Here is a 22917-nt window from a genome sequence, read left to right as displayed (position 1 = left end):
GTGGGAAGGGGAAGAGAAAGGAAAGCTGATGAGTCGTTGGACAGACTGATTGATTGATAAGGAAGAGTAACCATTAGACACACATATTTCTTAAAAGCTTCCCACCTCCCACGCCCACTTGAACCAATCAGAGCACTAAAAGAGCAGGGAAGCAATTCTGGGCCTTGGTAACAAGCGTAATTTATACAGGGTTACGCCTCTTCCTCTCCGGTACCCGGTCCTATAACTGTGGAAGCCGGAAGTGTGCTCTTTGGCGGCGAGTCCCCCATAGACTTTCTGCCGGAAGTAGAGGCTAACCGGGCTTTACTATGGCCGCAGTGCCGCCAGATTCTTGGCAGCCCCCCAACGTGTTTCTGGAGACCAGGTGAGGGCGTGTGTGTGTGTGTGTGTGTGTGTGTGTGTGTGTGTGTGTGTGTGTGTGTGTGTGTGTGTCTGTCTGTCTGTCTGTCTCCGTATGCGCGCGCGCGCATGGAGTGGACCACGAGAACTGGACGAGGCCGGACGAGTCTCTCCCCAGCTCGCTGGCTTCTGCATTCCCCGCAGCTTCCACCCATGTCCGGGGAACTGAATCGTTCCCTGTCTTAAAAATCTTCAGTGACTCACCCACTTCCCCCAAAGTAACAGACCTCCTAAGGTGGCATTCGAGACCCTCTATAGCAAGGCTCCATCTTAAGGATGGCAGTGCAAGAACACTTCCGAGGGCCTCCGCCCTGCGTTGGTGCTCACTTCGAGAGGTGAGCGATTTAGGGGAGCAGGAGTTTTCCGCCTCACTATAACAGCCATTTAATGGAAAGCATAACACCCCGAACATGGATTTTCATATACGTGGAAAGAACAAGACAAATTAGACTAGTTTTTTGCTTTGAATGGACCAGATGGATTGTGCATGGAACTTTGATTATAAAGAAATTGATTCCTTTATAAAATCTTTACTGTCAGCGCTAGTTTATGATCTCAGAGTGGAAGCCACATTAGTATTGTAAATAAGGCACATATTCAACAAAAGCATCTACTGTCATCTTTGTGGTACTGGGGAGGGGGAGACAGGAAGAGCGGGAATTGCAATCTATCTGCAATCCGCACTTCATGTATGATTCTTGTTTGTGTTCTGTAAATCTTAGAAAGATGATTATTTCTAGTATACGGGAGACTTCCCTCTAAGTCTTTTGACATTTTGTGGGTACCAGTGTATCACATGGTCTGACCTTCTGTGACACCTTGCTCCCCAGTGTTACTGGCCTATCTCCTTTTTCAGTTACACAGTTTCTTCCTGATGTCTTTTACATCTTTATTGGTAATATGCTGCAGCCTGTTTGTATCATGTGTTTTTATAATATCCTTTAGGTCCCCCACAGTTTCATTCTTTGTAGATTGTGGTGTTCCATCATCAGCTGCTGTATTGTATCACCAGAAGAATGCTAGTGTTTCCAAGGCAATACCAATAGATTTTGGATAGAAAATGCCATCTGCATCCAGAAAAAAACTATGGAGTTTGAATGTAAATCAACACATGCTTTGTTCAGTTCTTTTTTCTGGTTCTTTTTTTTCCCCTCTCCCATGGTTTTTCCCTTTTGTTCTTTCCCAACATGATTCATAAAGCAATGTATATTAAAAAATAAACAAACAGACCAAAAAAAGAATGCTAGTGTTAAATAGATGGATTTTTGCCTTAGAGAGTAGATATTATCCTTGGAAACACTGCACAATTTGCCCAAACAAAGCTATCTCATTTTTTTCCTTCCTGATTGGTTTTGGACTTGGCTTAATGTCCATTTGCAATGGCTGTCTAAGATAAATGTGATGGTGTACTAACTCTATAGACTACATATCCAACTTTATGACACATTTTAGACTGGTAGTTTCAAATTCAAATCAAGATCTAGTTGCATATTGACTTAGAAAACCAAAAATTAACATTTTGAGTTTGACATCTGGTTTAGACAATAGGCAGTCTTTTTCTTTTGTTGATTATTAGATTGCTTTGAAATGTTTAGTCTGTTTGAGGAATCTCTAGTATGGAACTTTGAACGTAATGTCACTTTTAACTTGGAGTTGTGGAAGACCTTGCCATCTGAAAGAAATCTTTCATTTGGATTGCCTAGGACATCCCTCACAGCAGTGACAGACCCTTTATGCAAATGTTTTGCTAATTTTATACTATTTTGTATACAAAGTCAAAAGATTATTGATCTGTGGTTATATTTATAGGAATTTTATCAGATAATCATATACATTTGGAATTGGAAAAAATATTAGATAATTTCTAGTTTGACTCTTTATTTTACAGATGAGGTGCCCATAGTGGTTAAGTAACACTGATAGGGCATGACAGAACTGTGATTTGAATTCATGTTCTCTTGACTACAAATTCACTACCTTTTTCATTGTATAACACCTCTTTTTTTAATCTCAGGTGATGAATGAGAAACTTCTCATTGGAAGAGAGCCTTAAAAAACAGCATTTTGTGCTCTACTGCAGTAAACTTGTTTTAAAAAAATCAAGAGCTAAATAGCTAAATACTGTAGATACTTGTCTTCTCTCTACTTTTTAGTTACGTAGCTGTGAAAGTCTAATGTAGAAAATGTAATTTCTGTTATTAAGGAGTCTTAAGACTTATTTAAGATCATTTGAATCCCAGGAGTTATGAGCTGCAGTGTACTAAGGCAATGGGGTGTCCAAACAAAGTTCAGCATTAATATATTGAGCTTCTGTGGACCAGATTGCCAAAGTAGGATGAAGCCACACAGGTTGGAAATAGAGCAGATCAAAGTTTCCAAGATGAACAGAGTGAGACTGAGCCCATGAATTGCTTCTGCACTTATAATCTGGGTGAATTTTGTCTTTTTAAAAAAGAAAAGAAAATAGTTTGTTGAAGTCTAGTGGTTTCTAGCTCATTATTTTAATCAAGAATACTTTTTTTTAGCCATTTGTATGACACTTAGAGAGATAGTGAAGTAGGTATATGGGTTAATAGTTATTGATGCTTTTTCCAATGTCTTTTTTCTGTAATATTGCAATTTCCACAATTCATTATATTTCCTTCTTTTGAAAATATCTGTATATTGAATTTCAAATATCCAAGTATCTTAAATTTCTTCTTTATTGCTTTCAAAATTTTATTGTTTCCCATCTCCCATGGTTTTTCCCTTTTGTTCTTTCCCAACATGATTCATAAAGCAATGTATATTAAAAAATAAACAAACAGACCAAAAAAAGAATGCTAGTGTTAAATAGATGGATTTTTGCCTTAGAGAGTAGATATTATCCTTGGAAACGCTGCACAATTTGCCCAAACAAAGTTATCTCATTTTTTTCCTTCCTGATTGGTTTTGGACTTGGCTTAATGTCCATTTGCAATGGCTGTCTAAGATAAATGTGATGGTGTACTAACTCTATAGACTACATATCCAACTTTATGACACATTTTAGACTGGTAGTTTCAAATTCAAATCAAGATCTAGTTGCATATTGACTTAGAAAACCAAAAATTAACATTTTGAGTTTGACATCTGGTTTAGACAATAGGCAGTCTTTTTCCTTTGTTTATTATTAGATTGCTTTGAAATGTTTAGTCTGTTTGAGGAATCTCTAGTATGGAACTTTGAACGTAATGTCACTTTTAACATGGAGTTGTGGAAGACCTTGCCATCTGAAAGAAATCTTTCATTTGGATTGCCTAGGACATCCCTCACAGCAGTGACAGACCCTTTATGCAAATGTTTTGCTAATTTTATACTATTTTCTATAAAAAGTCAAAAGATTATTGATCTGTGGTTATATTTATAGGAATTTTATCAGATAATCATATATATTTGGAATTGGAAAAAATATTAGATAATTTCTAGTTTAACTATTTTACAGATGAGGTGCCCATAGTGGTTAAGTAACACTGATAGGGCATGACAGAACTGTGATTTGAATTCATGTTCTCTTGACTACAAATTCACTACCTTTTTCATTGTATAACAACCTCTTTTTTTAATCTCAGGTGATGAATGAGAAACTTCTCATTGGAAGAGAGCCTTAAAAACAGCATTTTGTGCTCTACTGCAGTAAACTTGTTTTAAAAAAATCAAGAGCTAAATAGCTAAATACTGTAGATACTTGTCTTCTCTCTACTTTTTAGTTATGTAGCTGTGAAAATCTAATGTAGAAAATGTAATTTCTGTTATTAAGGAGTCTTAAGACTTATTTAAGATCATTTGAATCCCAGGAGTTATGAGTTGCAGTGTACTAAGGCAATGGGGTGTCCAAACTAAGTTCAGCATTAATATATTGAGCTTCTGTGGACCAGATTACCAAAGTAGGATGAAGCCACACAGGTTGGAAATAGAGCAGATCAAAGTTTCCAAGATGAACAGAGTGAGACTGAGCCCATGAATTGCTTCTGCACTTATAATCTGGGTGAATTTTGTCTTTTTAAAAAAGAAAAGAAAATAGTTTGTTGAAGTCTAGTGGTTTCTAGCTCATTATTTTAATCAAGAATACTTTTTTTTAGCCATTTGTATGACACTTAGAGAGATAGTGAAGTAGGTATATGGGTTAATAGTTATTGATGCTTTTTCCAATGTCTTTTTTCTGTAATATTGCAATTTCCACAATTCATTATATTTCCTTCTTTTGAAAATATCTGTATATTGAATTTCAAATATCCAAGTATCTTAAATTTCTTCTTTATTGCTTTCAAAATTTTATTGTTTCCCATCTGTATTTCTTTATGTTTACTTGGACTAGTCCAGCTGCCCATCCTTGTCTTCCTCTTTATTAAATGGCCAATTCAGTGTACCATGCATATTTATTAAGTCACTGTGCGCAAAAGACATTGTGATGGTTTCTACCATGGAGGAGCATTCTGTTGGAAGATACAACATATACACCAAAAAATACGAGAAAAATTGAGGAAGAGGAAGCACTAATGCTAGGAGGATAAGGAAATGTTTCATATAGGAGTGGGATTTTGAAAGGTAGAGATGAAGAGGGAGGGTGTTCCAGGTAGGGGGGATGGTTTGTATGTATGCATGGAAATGAGAGTAATGCATTAAGCTTGGGAAACAGCAAGTAAGTCAAGCTTTTTTTTTTTTTTTTTTTTTTTTGGGCATTTAGAATGTGTGAGAGGGAGTAATTTGAAATAAGTTCAGGAAGGTAGGCTAGACACCATAATATGAAGGACATTAAAAGCCAAGCTGAATTCAGAATTTGTCCTTAGACACTTCTTAGCTGTGTGACCGTAGTGAGTCATTTAACCTTGTTTATCTCAGTTTTCTCATCTGTAAAATGAGCTGAAGAAGAAAATGACAAGCCACTTCAGTATCTGTGTAGAAAACCTCAAATGGGGGTTGGACATCACTGAAATGCAACCGAACAACTGTAATAACTGGATATCTAAATAGAGATTTCTAGTAATAGTTTGAGAGAGAATGAGATTAGCCACTAATCTGTAGATTTAGTTATTATCTGTAGAGATATGATAATTCACTTCCTGGGAACTGGTTATCCTTCACACCTGTGTGTTGAAATAAGGAGACCCAAGACTGAGTGCTGAATATTTACACTAAAAGCCCAAGAAGTGAATGGTAATTATTAACAAAGGAAACTGAGAATTAGTAGTTTTACAGGAAAGAAGAACCATAAGAGAGCAGTATTATGAAATTTAAGGAATACAATAATGTAAAAGAGCAAGGGATAGCTAGAGAGGTCAAAGACCATGGGGACTTCAAAAATGCTATTAGATTTAGCAGTAAAGAGACTGTTGGGAGGACATTGTTGTGAGGATATTCTTGTGGAGACTCATTTCTGTCTAGTGGTGAAGTCAAAACCCAGATTGCAAAGGGTTGAGAAATTATTGGGAAAGGAGGAAGTAGGGGGAAGGGACATCAAATCTAGATTTTTTTTTTTTTAAGGAGCCTGGCAGTGAAAAAGAGCATCTTTATATGTGAATCAGTTATAGATCTCAATGGAAATGGGAGGGGAATACAGTAGCTAGAGATTGAAGATGAAGAAGATTCAGTTTTGGGGGGTTTCTGGGCTTCAGGGCATAGGTAGAAGGACATCTTAAAAAGAGGTATAAAGGAGGGAGAGGAGAAGTAATGATAGAAAGATTTTGAAGTATGGAGTAAGGAAGAAGAATTTCACTGTGGATAGCCTGTTTTTTTGTGAATAGGTGAATAGGCAGTAGGTGAACAGGAATGAGAGTATGGAAGTATGTGGTGAGAATGAAGGACAGGAGATGATCTTCAGAGATGGTAATTTCTCAAGTTCAGAATCATAGAAGAATAGTGATGGATAATGATGAAGTCATAGACATGATCATCCCTTTTGGTGACTGAGGAAGAGTAAAGCTTTAGATTATAAATGTTGAAGTTAATGGATTTGGAAACCAGCGTGGTTTTTTTTTTTTTTTTTTTTTTTTTTTTTTCATTTGATAGATTCTGAATTAAGTTAGAAAGAAGGGAGAGTTGAAAGAAGTTCAATAGATCACAATAGCGAGGATTTTGACTAGATGATAGAGAAGAATGGAGTGAATCCCAAAGGAGGAAAAGATCCTGGATAATGATATTAGTCTGGAAGTGACATTGGGGAATAAGGAGTATGCCAACTCTTTGAGCAACATCCTTGGAGAATGTGGCGGGTATTCAGTGTCTTCTGGAGAGAGCTAGATTCTGTAAGCACAAAAAAATGGAGTTTGTTAAAAAGAAGGCAGTGGATGAAAGATACAGAAGACACTGAAGGAATGGGGATGAGAGAATGGGAAGAGATATTAAGAAAAGGGGAAATTTTTGCTCCAGGAGATGATAACTCAATCACTGGAATTCGGGGATCTGAAAGTGAAATTTTGCTACCATAAATATTGTTTGGGGCCTCTATCTTCTAGGGATCTGTGATGATGGAGAGAAGCTATCTGTGTGGACTTCCTTTCATTTAGAACTGAATGTATGAGTCCAAATGTGATAGTTCTATCATTAATGATCATTTAAATTATTTATAGAAACTTTTTTTGCATGTTGTAACCACTTTCATCTAGAAATGTACTTGGTTTCTTGTGGAAACATCAAGTTTCTTGTAGATTCATTTTCCCTTCTGCTACTCTTCATATTTCGTGAGGTAATGCTGCTTGTAATTTAACATTATACTCCTCTGACAAGTTTTGCAAGTGAATTTGTAGTTGCCCTTGTTTATTGTTATATCTTCACTTTGTACAAAAGATTAAATATTTGCCAACTGAAATAGTTTCTGTGCTTTTCCCCCCTCCTCACTGTGCTTATTGCTTTACAATTAAACTTTTTGTTTTTTTAATAGAGCAGTTGATTTCTTTTCTTCTCTAGGCTTTAGTCCAATTGGACAAGATTAGATCAGGAAGACCCTTCTAGCTCTAAATCTATGATTCTATGAAATATCCATTTTTATTTTTTAGTATCAATAGCTTGTCTGAATCAGTCTTGGAAATTCAGAGTATGATAAAACCAAATCTATCCTTTAATTTGCCTCTCCTAGGGGCTCTTAGACTAACCTTTTATTTATCTGCACTTTTATTCTGCTTTTTCATCTAGTAGAAATTTTGATATCTTATGTTGTTCAGTTGCTATAATAATAAGGACATTTGATTAGTGGACAAGCATTTTACATTTAAAGTGTCAGCAGTTAATTTGATGTTTATAGCTGGTCTTAGAAACTGGTTCTTAGTACTTTTGACCCATTTTCTATCACTCTGTTGTCATTCTTATAGAGACAGGACAGTCAATAAAGTGATGGAGACTATTCTGTATTCTTCTCTTTTTAATGAGCCACCATGACCAAGGAATTCAATATCTTGTGACCAGCCTAGTAGTGATGCTCTTATATAATGGGGTTGAGTCTTCAGTTTGCCACTAGAACCATACTTGAAAAATTTTGAGTTTGATTGAACCTGCTAAAGCTTGGATTCAACTGGTTTGACCTTTGAAAATCCATGACCGTCTCTTCTGAGTCACTCTCTTACCTGAATCCTACTCATCTTTCAAAATCCAGTACAAATCCAATTCTCCATGAAACCTTTACTGATCACTCTTATGATTTGAGTACCAGAAGAAGATGTAGTTAATTGAATAGTTTAAATCCTTGGATTATGATCATACATTTGTGCCTAAAAGTAAGCATGTATATACATGCTTTTGAATCTTTAGAGAAGAAATCATATGTTGTTATATGTGTATATATCAGAATTGTGAATCACCTCTTGTTTGATGTTTTAGCTGTTTGCTTTGCCAAAATAAAGTGTGCTTTTTTGTGTTAGTAGAAATTAAAACCATTCTTTTGCCAAGTATGAAATCCACTAGTAATTTCTTCCCAGGCATTGTCAGTATGCTAGGTATGAATTAGAACTGCAGTAGTCATAGTCTTGACTCTTGCTGTCCTTCCATCTTGTAGCATGGGGACCGTTGTGCTGGAATTGTATTGGAAACACGCTCCTAAGACGTGTAAGAACTTTGCAGAGTTGGCTCGACGTGGTTACTACAATGGCACCAAGTTTCATAGGATCATCAAAGACTTCATGGTCCAAGGTGGTGATCCTACAGGAACAGGTATGGCCAAAACTAATCTTGTCACATGGAGGCAATGGGTTTTTATTCCATTTCTTTAGTGATTTTGTTGTTTCTATGACTTATATTCCCCTATGCCTTAGAATTACTTTAGGAGCAGCTAGGTGGCGCAGTGGATAGAGCACCAGCCCTGAAGTCAGGAGGACCAGAGTTCCAATGTGACCTCAGACACTTAACACTTCCTGGCTGTGTGACCCTGGGCAAGTCACTTATCCCAATTGCCTCAGCCAAAAAAAAAAAAAAAATCACTTTAGAACCAGAACTGACATCAGTTTCTCGATGTAGTCCTCAGACAAATAAGATGCTATGATTAAAAGTAGTCGTATGTCCTCTGAAAAGACTTAAAATATTACAGAAGACTCATTTGAGATATTCCACCCAACCAAAACCAAAAATATTTTTGTGACCAGAGTCAAGACAAGTATTTGAATACTCTAGATAAGTTGCCTTGTGCTGCTGGCTATTAGAAGCTTTTTGTATTCACTGTAACACATGTAATTATCATAAAATAAATACCTTAAGTGCTGTGGGAAATAGAATTTTCTGGCACTAAAAATATATGCATTAATAAAAAGAAAATTGAAATGTTCCTCATTGTGCTCTTCTTTGTTTTGACTTAGATGACTACCTATTTGGCTTACTCTTAGTTCTGTTCAGCATGGTCTATTAAATTTTTGGAAAGGTTTGGAAATGTATGTAGACCTTTGTTGATGGCACTGGTGAGCAATTTTGATTCTAGTCCAAGTCAGCTTGACGTGAAAGCCTTGGTTCTCTCTTCATCCCTTCCCTCTTGAGTATCTTTACTTTTCCCCTCCTTGTTCTTACTCTTCAGTTTTAAAATATATTTGTTATCCCTTTGTAGGAGACTTTAAAAAAAATCTTTACCTATCTCATTTTTTATTTACCTTAATCTGTTCTATTGTTACTCTCTTCCTGACAAGTTTGTTCACAGTTCTACCAGAACATTTTTCTCAGAGGCCAGTGACTTTCTTTAGCCAACACCAAGTCATCTTTTCTCAGCTTTTATACCTTTTCATTTCTCTTTATTGCCCTACCCTTCTTCCTTTAAATTCTCTTCTCTCTTAAGATTCTTAGCTAGTCTTTTTCATTTGGTTGGTTGCTTTTTTTTTTTTTTTTTTGCTGAGGCAATTGGGGTTAAGTGACTTGTCCAGGGTCACACAGCTAGGAAGTATTGAGTGTCTGAGACCAATATGAACTCAGGTCCTCCTGACTTTAGGGCTGGTGTTCTATCCACTGTGCCATCTAGATACCCCTTGGCTAGTCTTTTTCAAATCTATCTCTTTATCCTTTCTAAAATTTCTTTTTATTTTTAATTTATGGAATAAAACATGCATTTCCATAACATGGTACAATAAAAAAGATGATTATTTTCTATTTATCAGTTATTTCGCTAAAGGTAGATAATGCCTTCATATGCCCTTTATAATTCATTTGGATATTTACAATAGTCAGATGCCTTAATCGTTCAAAGTCATTCTTAAAATGGTATTGATGTTACTGTATACAATATTTTCTTAGTTCTGCTCATTTTGCTCTTCATTATTTCATGCATATCTTTACATGTTTTTCTCAAATAATTGAGCTCATCATTTCTTTTTTTTTTTGTTATTTTCTCAATGCTGAAATATCAATTTTATTTTTATAATATCATTTGGTACTTGCCATATCTATTGCCTCCCAACTCTCTTCTTGAAAAAACAAACATTAATGATTTATAAGGTTTCTTTGTCAGTTATGATAAATAATCTCTTCTTTTTCATACAGGTAAATATTTTATTTTTATCCCTCTTTATGATCACCACTTTTTTTTTAGGTTAAATATGTACAGTTCTTTTAAACATATATCCATAGTTATCATGTTATTCAAGAAAAATCAGACCAAAAGGGAAAAAAACCCACTATTTTTAATAGCACAGTAGTATTCTGTCATAATCATTCCACAACTTATTCAGTCATTCCTCAATTGATGGACTTCTGTACAATTTCCAATTCTTTGCTGCCACAAAGAGAGTTGCTTAAATATTTTAGAACATACAGATTTTTTCCCCTAATCTATAAAAATAGACCTAGTTGTGGTATTGCTGGATCAAAGGATATAGGTCCACACTCTGTTTCCACAGTTTTCTCCCTGGGTGTAGATGGCTCTCTTCATCACTGAACAAGTGAAATTGGTTTGAATCTCATCTCATTATTGAAGACAGCCATGTCCATCAGAATTGATCGTTGTATAGTCTTGTTGTTGCTGTGTATAATGATTCCTGGTTCTGCTCATTTCACTTAGCATTAGTTCATGTATGTCTTTCTAATCCTCTCTGAAATCATCCTACTGGTCGTTTCTTACAGAACAATAATATTCCATAACATATACTATAATTTATAAAAAATTGGTAATTCAATTGGGATGGTGTTGAACATATTAATTCATTTGGGTAAAATTGTCATTTTGATCACATTGTCCCAGCCTACCCATGAACAATGACTATTTCTCTAATTATTTAAATTGATTTTTCTTGTATAAAAAGGTGGGTTTTTAAAAAAAATAATTTTGTTTATATAGTTCCTGGGTTGTTTTGGCAGGTGTACTCCCTAGTATTTTATACTGTCTGGAATTATTTTGGATTTACTTTATATCTTGCTACTTTGCTAAAATTGTTTCAAATGATATTTTAGTTGAATTTTTGAGATTTTCCAAGAATATCATCATACCATCTGTAAAAAGAGATAATTTTATTACCTTATGATTCATTTTATTTCTTTTTCTTTTCTTGTTGCTATGGCTAGGATTTTCAATATGATATTGAGTACTATTGATGACAGTGGGCATCTTTGTTTCACATTTGATCTTACTAATACTGTCTAAAACCATCAAAAAGCATTTAATGGCAATAAACTAGAAATCTTTTCCTATCTTTCTGAATGCTTATTTGTTTCTGTTGATTTATCTCCAACTCATTCTGACCATTATTCATTTCCATTCTTTAAAGCTAGTCCTGGAATCTTTATTCCTTTCTCTATGTTTATTCTTTTATGGAATATAGCTAGTTAAACAATTTCAATTAGCCACTTGTAGACGGTTAACTTTTAAAATGTCACTTTTAATGTTTCAAAAAACTTCCACCCAGTCTTATCTTTTTACAAATTATTCATCCTTAAATTTGTTTGTTGAATGAATATAATTAAGTACAGAAACATCATTTTGTAATAAAAAGGGCATGAGACTTGAAATCAAGAAATTTGGACTAGCACTGACACCTAGTAATTGTTTGACCAAAGGCTTTACTTCTGGGCCCCAGCTTCTTTATCTGTAAAATGGACATTAAAATACTTGTATAACAACCAACAGCCAGCCTCACAAGGTTGTTAAGTTAAAAAATGTTTGTAAACCTTAAAATGCTGTAACAGAGTGAGTCATGTCCACTTCTCTAAGAAGAAATGGATGCCATGGTTCCTTCCTTTAGGGTTTAATCTAGTTGAAGAGCTGAGACATACTAAAAAAAATCTAATATGATTTCATAGACTCTATTAAGAAGAGAGTTGAAGAAGTTTGTAGTTGTTTTTTTTTTAAATAGTATTTAATTTTTATAATATCATTTGGTACTTGCCATATCTATTGCCTCCCAACTCTCTTCTTGAAAAAACAAACATTAATGATTTATAAGGTTTCTGTGTCAGTTATGATAAATAATCTCTTCTTTTTCATACAGGTAAATATTTTATTTTTATCCCTCTTTATGATCACCACTTTTTTTTTAGGTTAAATATGTACAGTTCTTTTAAACATATATCCATAGTTATCATGTTATTCAAGAAAAATCAGACCAAAAGGGAAAAAAAAACCCACTATTTTTAATAGCACAGTAGTATTCTGTCATAATCATTCCACAACTTATTCAGTCATTCCTCAATTGATGGACTTCTGTACAATTTCCAATTCTTTGCTGCCACAAAGAGAGTTGCTTAAATATTTTAGAACATACAGATTTTTTCCCCTAATCATCTATAAAAATAGACCTAGTTGTGGTATTGCTGGATCAAAGGATATAGGTCCACACTCTGTTTCCACAGTTTTCTCCCTGGGTGTAGATGGCTCTCTTCATCACTGAACAAGTGAAATTGGTTTGAATCTCATCTCATTATTGAAGACAGCCATGTCCATCAGAATTGATCGTTGTATAGTCTTGTTGTTGCTGTGTATAATGATTCCTGGTTCTGCTCATTTCACTTAGCATTAGTTCATGTATGTCTTTCTAATCCTCTCTGAAATCATCCTACTGGTCGTTTCTTACAGAACAATAATATTCCATAACATATACTATAATTTATAAAAAATTGGTAATTCAATTGGGATGGTGTTGAACATATTAATTCATTTGGGTAAAATTGTCATTTTGATCACATTGGCCCGGCCTACCCATGAACAATGACTATTTCTCTAATTATTTAAATTGATTTTTCTTGTATAAAAAGGTGGGTTTTTAAAAAAAATAATTTTGTTTATATAGGTCCTGGGTTGTTTTGGCAGGTGTACTCCCTAGTATTTTATACTGTCTGGAATTATTTTGGATTTACTTTATATCTTGCTACTTTGCTAAAATTGTTTCAAATGATATTTTAGTTGAATTTTTGAGATTTTCCAAGAATATCATCATACCATCTGTAAAAAGAGATAATTTTATTACCTTATGATTCATTTTATTTCTTTTTCTTTTCTTGTTGCTATGGCTAGGATTTTCAATATGATATTGAGTACTATTGATGACAGTGGGCATCTTTGTTTCACATTTGATCTTACTAATACTGTCTAAAACCATCAAAAAGCATTTAATGGCAATAAACTAGAAATCTTTTCCTATCTTTCTGAATGCTTATTTGTTTCTGTTGATTTATCTCCAACTCATTCTGACCATTATTCATTTCCATTCTTTAAAGCTAGTCCTGGAATCTTTATTCCTTTCTCTATGTTTATTCTTTTATGGAATATAGCTAGTTAAACAATTTCAATTAGCCACTTGTAGACGGTTAACTTTTAAAATGTCACTTTTAATGTTTCAAAAAACTTCCACCCAGTCTTATCTTTTTACAAATTATTCATCCTTAAATTTGTTTGTTGAATGAATATAATTAAGTACAGAAACATCATTTTGTAATAAAAAGGGCATGAGACTTGAAATCAAGAAATTTGGACTAGCACTGACACCTAGTAATTGTTTGACCAAAGGCAAGTCACTTTACTTCTGGGCCCCAGCTTCTTTATCTGTAAAATGGACATTAAAATACTTGTATAACAACCAACAGCCAGCCTCACAAGGTTGTTAAGTTAAAAAATGTTTCTAAACCTTAAAATGCTGTAACAGAGTGAGTCATGTCCACTTCTCTAAGAAGAAATGGATGCCATGGTTCCTTCCTTTAGGGTTTAATCTAGTTGAAGAGCTGAGACATACTAAAAAAAATCTAATATGATTTCATAGACTCTATTAAGAAGAGAGTTGAAGAAGTTTGTAGTTGTTTTTTTTTTAAATAGTATTTAATTTTTCCAAATACATGCAAAGATAGTTTTCAACATTCACCTTTGCAAAACTTTGTGTTCCAAATTTTTCTTCCTCTTTTCCTCCCCCTTTCTCCCCAGACAATAAGCAATCCAATATAGGTTAAACTTATGCCATTTCAACGAATTTTTAGTAAGGGATAGATTGTACTAGGGGGTTAGCTTATAAAGGCTTCATGGAGTCAATGAGCTGTGAACTGAAGAAATGATAAAATTTGGATTAACTGGAGGCCAAGATAAGGGCTGGAGAAGCAGAAGAGACCATGATATGCATAAGGAATGATAAGGTCAATTCAACTAGAGCAATTGATGTTATATTTGGGAGATAAGATTGAAGCAGTTAATGGAAGTCTTTGACTTTCAGACTAAGAATTTTGGATTTGAGCTGGGAGGTTATTTTGGTTTCTGGACCAGGAAGTAGTATGATAAAAGAAATGTTTTAAGAATATTAATTCAGCAATGTTGTGTGCAGTGAATTGGTGATGGGGAATAAGAAGAAACTAGAGGCAAGGAAGAGTGGGAGCAGTGAGAATAGAGAGGAAGATTCAAGTTGGCTTGTGAAAAAAAGGATAGAATGGACTAGTGACTGGTTGTGTATGATACGTATAGGAAAGAGTGTAGGAGCTAAATGAAGTTTTAAATCTGAGGGATTGATATAGGAAAATATGGAGATGGGGTCGTGGAGCTGGTTTAAAGATAGTGAGGCTAATTTTAGTTATTGTATTGCTGCTCTACCAAACTTAGCACTTTAAGGGGAGCTGTACTGTGGGAAGCTGATACCTTCAAAGTAGCCTGTAGATACAAACTTCAAATTTGTCATTAGAGAGATAATAGCTGAAACTTTGGAAGTGAATGAGCTGTGTTAAGAATGGGTCAATTTCTTTGAACGTTGAGGGCATCTTATTTGAAATACCAGTTTTTATTTTTTGTCCTTTAGTGTCATGGTCAAGGATAGACAATCATCTAAGTTGGTATCATAGTATTATGGATGGAGTGTTCAAAATCTGCCATCCAAACTCATCAGGTGGCTTCCTGAGATCCTGGAAGAATAGGCTAAATAGATTTAAAAACTCGTGCCATTCCTACTTCAGAAGGAAATAATGAGTGCCAGTCTGAGAGAACTTTGGTTCTGGATACCTAGTCTGGATCTTTTCTTTTATGCAAAATTTTTTTCCTTTCTGCATTATATCTGAATTTGTGTATATACTTCTTTTTCCACATAAATAAATCCTAGGAATAGACTGTTAAGACATCTTGAGTATGTGGGGAAAGTGAGGAAAGGAAAGAGAAATGAACACAAAGGAAGGACCTCTGGAAATGGTGGCTGTAGTAGAGGTAGGAAAACAGATAACTAGGATTCAAATGTAACACTTCTTTGTCAGGATGGAAACTGCTTATGTGACCTGGAAAATTGGAAGGATTCTTTGTTTTTGTTAATGACTAATGCAAGGTAAAAGAGTCATTGGACTAAAATCACTGTGCTTAGATAGGGCATCAAGAGTAGGAATAGATTCACACTTAGAAGCTGACTGGTCAATGAATGAATGAATGAATGAAAAAGCCTTTATTAAACACTTATTATATATCAAGGTCTATGTTAAGTGCTAGGGTTTAAGTAGAAAAGTGATTCAGGTAAAGCCAAGATGGCAGGATAGAAGCAGCGACCCAACTGAACTCTCCCAGTATTCCCTTCCAAATAGCTTTAAAATAATGCTTCCGAATTTTGATCTAAAAGACATCAGGAGAGGTCTGTGACATTGGGATAAAAGCCTGTCTGCATTGTATGGATGTGGGGAGTACTGCTGTGTTTCTTGAAGGGGGCAACAGCAGCTTTGGGAGCTCTTTGAGACTGAGGATCAGATAACTGGTCAAAAAGAGATCACAGGGGACTCTATGCTGGCCCTGAGTACACGCTGGTTTTGATTGGCAATACTATTGCCCATAAGCAGTTCCAGGGCAGGGAGGAATGCCTGTAGTCATTCTAAGAGAGTAGGGACCCTAGTTGCAGTTCTGAGGCAGAGAGGAGTGCCACTGCTTGTGGCTACAGAAAGCAGAAATCCTTCCTGGTTAAAGATCTGAGTGCAGACCAGGAGAGCAGGGACCATACCTTGTCTTATATTACACCACCTCAGAAATACCAAAAATTGAAAACCCCCAAAACTAGCTCTGAAAACAACAGCATGAATAAACTTCAGGGTTGGTGCTTTATCTACTGTGCCATCCAGCTGCCTCCAGAGTCCAATTTTAACATAAAGTTTGAAGGGAAGAAATAGGCTGGAAAATGAGTAAACAAAAAACACCTAAAACCTTTCAATAATGATGAAGGAAACTAAGTACCCTAATAAACTGTTAACTTATTTGGTCATTTTAGAGAACAATTTGAAACTATGCCAAAAGGACTATAAAACTAGGTATATCCTTTGATTCAGCAATACTGCTCCTGGATCTGTAACCCAGAGAGATAAAAGGAAAAGGACCTATATTATAAAAACACTGATATTCTTTTGTAGTAATAAATAATTGGAAATTGAGGGGATGCTCATCATTTTGGGAAGGTTTAAAGAAGTTGTGGCATATGATTGAATACTATTATGCTGTAAGAAATGATGAGGGGGTGGTTTCAGAAGAAAACATTGAAAAACCTGATACAAAGTGAAGTGAGAAATGGGATATGATTGTACACACTGATAGCAATGTAATGATGATCAACATTGAAAAACTTGACTACTCTGATCTGATCAATATGGTGATCAGACAATTCCAGACGAGAATTTTAAAAATGCTGTCGTAAGAGAGAAATTGATGAACCGAATACAAATTTGCATATAATTTTTTTTGGTCCTATTTCTGCCCCTCCCCTTGTCTGTCTGTCTCTCTCCCATACACATACATACTTATGATATGGCTAATAAAGAAATTTTTGTATGATTTTACATATATGATTATGCCATTTTGCTTGTCTTCTTAGTGGGTGGTATAGGGATGGGAGGGAAGGAGAGAATTTGGAACTCATAATGTAAAAATAAAAGAATGCTTAAAAAAAATTAACCCTCCCCTCTCCAAAAAACAAAAAAATGGATCAGCCCCTGTTCTCAAGAATATGTGCTCTAATTGGAGAAGATATCATTTATAAGAAAGTTCAAATTCTCCAAAAAAAAAAAAAGTTAGTTTAGTTTTAGGCTAGAAGAAAAGACCTAGAAATCCTGAGGGAACTATAGCAAGGCAGATAGAAAAGGCCAGGGGCAGGTCAGATGTCTGGAGGATATGTGTAGTGGGATGACAAATGATGTGACCTAGAGGAACTTAGGATGCATTGAATTTACAGGCAAATAAGTGGAAATCTACTGTTTTACTAGAAAGATGATTTCCTGCTTATCCAAGTGGTTGCTTAACCACTTGAGGCGTAAGGCTTTGGATGGGCTCTTCTTGGGAAGAGAAGAGAGTATTTAGGGTTCGTTCACAAAAGTGGGGTTAGGATGGAGGTCAGTCAGTTAATAGCCAGAAGAGTGGAAGGGATTTTTGCAGGAGGGTTAAGAGAGAAGAGCGCTCGAGATGCTTATTTCTCCAGAAGATTCTTAGAAGCTTAAATGAATTGTGAGTGACCTGGGGCCAGGGAGAAAGAAGATCCTTCCCCTTTCCATTTAATTCTTTAACAAAAAAATTTTTTTAGGGAAAGCATAGTACCATTAGATTGTGTTTCCTCTCAAAGGACCTTGTATAAGGCTATATGGGCAAGCTAGGTGGCACACTGGATAGAATGCCAGTTTTGAAGTCAGGAGGACTCTCTTCCTGAGTTCAAATGTAGCCTCAGACATTTACTAGTTGTGTGATCCTGGACAAGTCATTTAACCCTGTTTGCTTCAGTTTCCTTATCTGTAAAATGAGCTGGAGAAGGAAAAAAAAACTTCAAATACAGTCACAAAGTTGGGCATGACTGAAATGTTTGAACAACAGTGAAACAATAAGCACACAATAAATGTTTTTGACTGATTGACTTGCTAAATAATTTATTTCTATTTAACCATGTTAAGATAGCGTTATACAGGGGCAGCTAGGTGGTGCAATGGATAGAGCATCAGCCCTGGAGTAAGGAGGACCTGAGTTCAAATTTATCGCCATACACTTAACATTTCCTAGCTATGTGTCCTTAGGCAAATCACTTAACCCCAATTGCCTCAGGAAAAAAAAAAAAGATATATCAAGTTAAATCTTCCTGTTGACTTGATTTTTGATACTATTGATTTTTGTACAAACTTTTTTTTTTTGCAATGAACTTTTAGAATTTACTTTTCAATTTCAATCTTTTCAATCTTGCCCCCTACATTTGATTTTCCTCACCCCTCAATGGGAGTAGTAAGAATATTGTTGGGATCATTTATTTTTCTGACGTGTTGCTACAAATCCTGCTTGTTTTAGTGTTTTGTACTTTCTTTTTAAAAATTAATTTTAAATGTCTCATTTGGTACCCCCATCTACTCTCTCTCTCTCTCTCTCTCTCTCTCTCTCTCTCTCTCTCTCTCTCTCTCTCTCTGTCAGAAGTTGGGTAGCATGTTTCAACATAAGTCTTGGGGAATATTGTTCAGAAAGTCTCTCAAAGTTGTCTTTGCTGTTGTAAATCCTGCTTGTTTTAAAAAGTAAAATAGCTTTTATAATGGAATGGAATGGTGTCTTTGAAGGTCAAAGCTAGATATAATAAGAGTAAAACCATACCAAGTATATATCATGTGGTACACACAACATCCTTGTGGTTCTTTTATATCATATATCTTCATGCTACAGTAGCATTCTGATTAAAAGCAGCCATGGCTCATAGTCCTCTGGGACCCTTAGATGCTTTATTATTATTTTTATATTTACTGAGGTTTCTATAAGTTATTATAAGCTCTTGAAGGATAAACACCATGTAAATTTGTACATCAGTCATTCCATTGTGTTCAGCAACCATTTGGCAAAAGTTTTTCATTGATCATGTTAGCTGATGTTGTAAGCTATTTTGTATTAACTACATTTTATTTGATTTTTACCACTTTAACTCAAAGGACATGCTTATTCTTATCTTCTTTGTTGTTGCTTACTTCTATGCCTATTCCTTCTTTGCCTTGAGCCCTCTGATGAAGCTCTTTTTTATTCTACTATCCAGGCTGTTAATAATGATGTTCAATAACAAGAAGTGGTATTCAGTGAATCCACTGTGGTTTCTCTGATTTATTTGTGTTATAAAGCTATTTGGTTCTTTTCTCTGCTGGACTGTATAATTTTAAATAAGTCTTGGGGAGTTATAAGGAGAAGCTTGGACTGGATAGGTCATTAATTTTTTTCTTTCCTTTTGAGTGAAGGTCTTTTGACCTTGGATCCTCCCTTTCCTGTTGTGAGGCTGTATAGTTAATTCATTTGTTCTCTTCCTGGGCAGGCAGAGGTGGTGCATCTATCTATGGCAAACAATTTGAAGATGAACTTCACCCTGAGTTAAAATTCACAGGTGTGTATAATCTGACCAGAGAGCCTGGATTAGGAAGTGGATTTTAAATTTTAAAAAGCTCTTCCTTTGGCTGTCATTTTAGACAGCCATTTTAGGTGACTGGAAGATTACTCCCAGTCTGCCTGGCAGTTGCTCAGCCCTGATGCCACTAAAGGAAAATTGGCAGATGTGAGAAAAGGCATTTCCTCATGGCCTGCTAAGTAATATAAAGAGCTGTTATGGGGTGTTTTGGTCTCTACTTGCTGAATAATGCTATTAGTCAAAATTTAGGAACTGCTCAAATTTGCTGAAGTAAGATAGTGGGGAATGAAAGCTGGATAATATGTTAATCATCTTGAGAAAAGGCAAAAGGTGCCACGAAAGCAAATTTGAATGTATTTGCCTGATAAGTACTTACTCTTCTGAAAATGAGGATGAGCTGGAGCCCCAGAAGAAAAAAGAAGAAAGGTAGTTTAATATCTCCCTGCAAGGGTGTGGGGGAAGGGGAAGGGGAAAATTGAAACACAAGGCAAAATGTAATGAAGACCAGAATTAAAACTATGACTTCTAGGATTTTTAAAAATTCCATTGTGCAGTTTTGAGATTCATTGATGCCTTTCCTATCCTTTTTTCTCTCTTTTAGGAGCTGGAATTCTTGCAATGGCCAATGCAGGGCCAGACACCAATGGCAGCCAATTTTTTGTGACCTTGGCCCCTACTCAGTGGCTTGATGGGAAACATACTATTTTTGGCCGTGTATGTCAGGGCATAGGGATGGTGAATCGAGTGGGCATGGTAGAGACAAATGCCCAGGACCGTCCTGTTGATGATGTGAAGATTATCAAGGCTTACCCATCTGGATAAAAGTGGAGTCTAGGCAGATATATTCATGCCAAGCCCCAGCAAGTTTCATTGGAGACTTCTAAGCTGTGCAGTTCTTCGGTATCCTGTGTCCATCAGGACAAAATGATCTCTACATTTCATCTGTTTGTCTTGAGTTGGACTTGGACATGTAGTTTCAGTTTTTTCCTGAAGAATAAGCCCAGTGTCTCAGACAGACTATAGATGAAAGTGCGTTTTAATTAGCAAGACACTTCTTTTCCTAGGATAAATGTCAAAACATTGAACATACACTTGTAACTTCAGTTGATCAGAACTGTTCTTTCCTGTTTTTGTTTCTTCTGATTCATTTGGGAAAAAAATTAAATAGAATCAGGAGATGTTGGTACATATGGACTTGTTCATTCTAAACATTTCTTTCCAAGGAGTCCTACTCCTCAACTTTGGTGACTAATGGCAACAGAATTTGGAGAGAGAGAGAGAGAGAGAGAGAGAGAGAGTGTGTGTGAGAGTGTGTGTGTGTGTGTGTGTGTGTGTAGAGGAATCTATGTTTATTATATATCTCAACACATATGCATATTTGTGTTTAAGCCCTTTCTACACACACACACATATTTTGAAATCCTGGGCATAAACAGTATTGTTTCAGATATTCAGACACTCCTAGTGAAATCATACTGAATTTTTGTCAAGTGGAAAAATACTTCCAGTAGAGAAAACAAACAAATTTCTCTGAGGGTGTTAGGTGGGAAGATTTAAATGTGATTAATTTTGAAAAGGATTTCATTCAGGGAAAAAAAACATTTCCCCATTTTCCAACAAGGAAATAAGATCTTCAGTAATGATAATGGCAAACTGTAGATTCTCTTCTCTTTTTTTTTTTTTTAAATGTCACCTTTATTTCTGGATGTTTTTTTCCTCACTCCTGACAGCAATTCTTTGTAACTAAGAGTAAAAAAGCAAAAAGCAAAAAAAAAAAAAAAAAATTCATCAAATTTAACCAAACTATCAATCATGATGGGATAGTTGGTGTTTCACACTGTTGAGTGCCTTCATCTCTGAAAGGAAGAGAGCTGCATTTCTCATCTCCTTGAGTCTAGGTTTGGTTATAACAATTATACAGCACTCAGTTGGCCTGTATTCTTTCCATTGACATCATTATAGTCATTGAACATGTTGTTTTCTCGGATCTACTGATGTCACAATTCAAATGAGTCTTCTCACGTTTGTCTGAATTATAAATTCTTTTCTAAAAGTAGTTGTATAGAGGTGGAAGGCATCATTACCTTGATTACTTCATTTAAAAAAATTTTTATTATAGCTTTTTATTTACAAGATATATGCATGGGTAATTTTTCAGCATTGACCCTTGCAAAACCTTCTGTTTCAACTTTTCCCCTCCTTCCCCCCATCCCCTCCCCCATATGGCAGGTAGACTAATACATGTTAAATATGTTAAAGTATATGTTAAATACAATATATGTACACATATCCATACAGTTATTTTGCTGCACAAGAAAAATAGGACTTAGAAATATACCTTGACTACTTTAAACCATAATTTTTGTATACTTAGCTTTGAGGATGTACTTTTTGTTTTATGATAGGAGGTAGGGCAGAGTTAATAAAATATTTCATGGAAAACATCACAAAAAAATAGAGATGTTGCTCTGTGCATTTTCTTTTGTAATATCCTAAAGTAGTATATTGTTCATCATCTTAACATTAGCAAGCTTCTCAAATTACTGTAAAAGTTCATATCTTTGAGATTTTGCATTGTTTGAGGTTTACAGATCTCTAGTGAGCAATAGCGGAAATACAGAGGTTCAGAGCTTCCTTAATAATAATAATAAAAGTATTCCTGAGCTGTTCTGTTCAAGAATGGCTCAGATTTAGAACAGGGGGCAGACCTGAGAATAGAGAATGTAATATCTTCTGGTATTTGTCTGTGAGGGGGAATTAAATTCAGATTGGGTGAGATAGAATTGGCTGAGGGACCTGAGCTATTCATTTAGCTTGCAGGCAATCTGCTACTGCACATTTTCACCTTGTGTTGTGTTGATGAGACTGCTAGTGTGCTTGTAAAATTTTCCCCTTCCCCCCTTAAGCTCCTCATCTTTTAATTTTTTGCTATTCCCAGTAGATTCTTTGCTTTCCAAATAACATTTAAAAAAAAACTTTGAAGTGCTGAACTGTGAATGGGCTAATTTGGAGGCTTAAATGTAGGAGCAGGATGAGCAATGGAGAGATTTGAGTAGGTGTGTTTGAGATGAGTAAGGATCAGGCTGAACTCGAATTTCTATAGCACTTTAAGATTGAAAGCGTACTTTGTCATCTCCCCCCAATTCCCTTTCCCTCCACCCCAATCTTTTGAGAAAGGTGCTATATTATTATTTCCATTTTGCAGATGAAGGGACAGGCTAAGAGAGGAGCTGTTATTTACTTTTGTTCACAGAAGTTGCATTAGAACCAGTAC

General features: G+C 35.4%; 1 protein-coding gene across 1 annotated transcript; it reads left to right on the top strand.

Moving 5' to 3' along the window:
• The first annotated feature begins 213 nt into the window (after nt 1–213).
• PPIL1 (peptidylprolyl isomerase like 1) lies at nt 214–20829 on the top strand. The gene is made up of 4 exons (XM_051996753.1): nt 214–364; nt 8405–8559; nt 19554–19622; nt 20245–20829. The coding sequence occupies exons 1-4, from the start codon at nt 309–311 to the stop codon at nt 20463–20465; spliced, it is 501 nt and encodes a 166-aa protein (XP_051852713.1). The 5' UTR covers nt 214–308; the 3' UTR covers nt 20466–20829.
• The last annotated feature ends 2088 nt before the right edge of the window (nt 20830–22917 follow it).

The sequence above is a fragment of the Antechinus flavipes genome, chromosome 4, assembly GCF_016432865.1.
Source record: "Antechinus flavipes isolate AdamAnt ecotype Samford, QLD, Australia chromosome 4, AdamAnt_v2, whole genome shotgun sequence".
Classification (NCBI taxonomy): Eukaryota; Metazoa; Chordata; class Mammalia; order Dasyuromorphia; family Dasyuridae; genus Antechinus; species Antechinus flavipes.
The sequence above is the reverse complement of the archived record's forward strand: the minus strand, read 5'-3'. Positions and strand labels throughout refer to the sequence as shown.

Coding starts and splice junctions, on each gene's coding strand:
- PPIL1 (XM_051996753.1), top strand. CDS start 309: ATGGCCGCAGTGCCGCCAGATTCTTGGCAGCCCCCCAACGTGTTTCTG. Junction 8,560..19,553: donor TGGTGATCCTACAGGAACAG/GTATGGCCAAAA, acceptor CTTCCTGGGCAG/GCAGAGGTGGTGCATCTATC. Junction 19,623..20,244: donor CCCTGAGTTAAAATTCACAG/GTGTGTATAATC, acceptor TCTCTCTTTTAG/GAGCTGGAATTCTTGCAATG.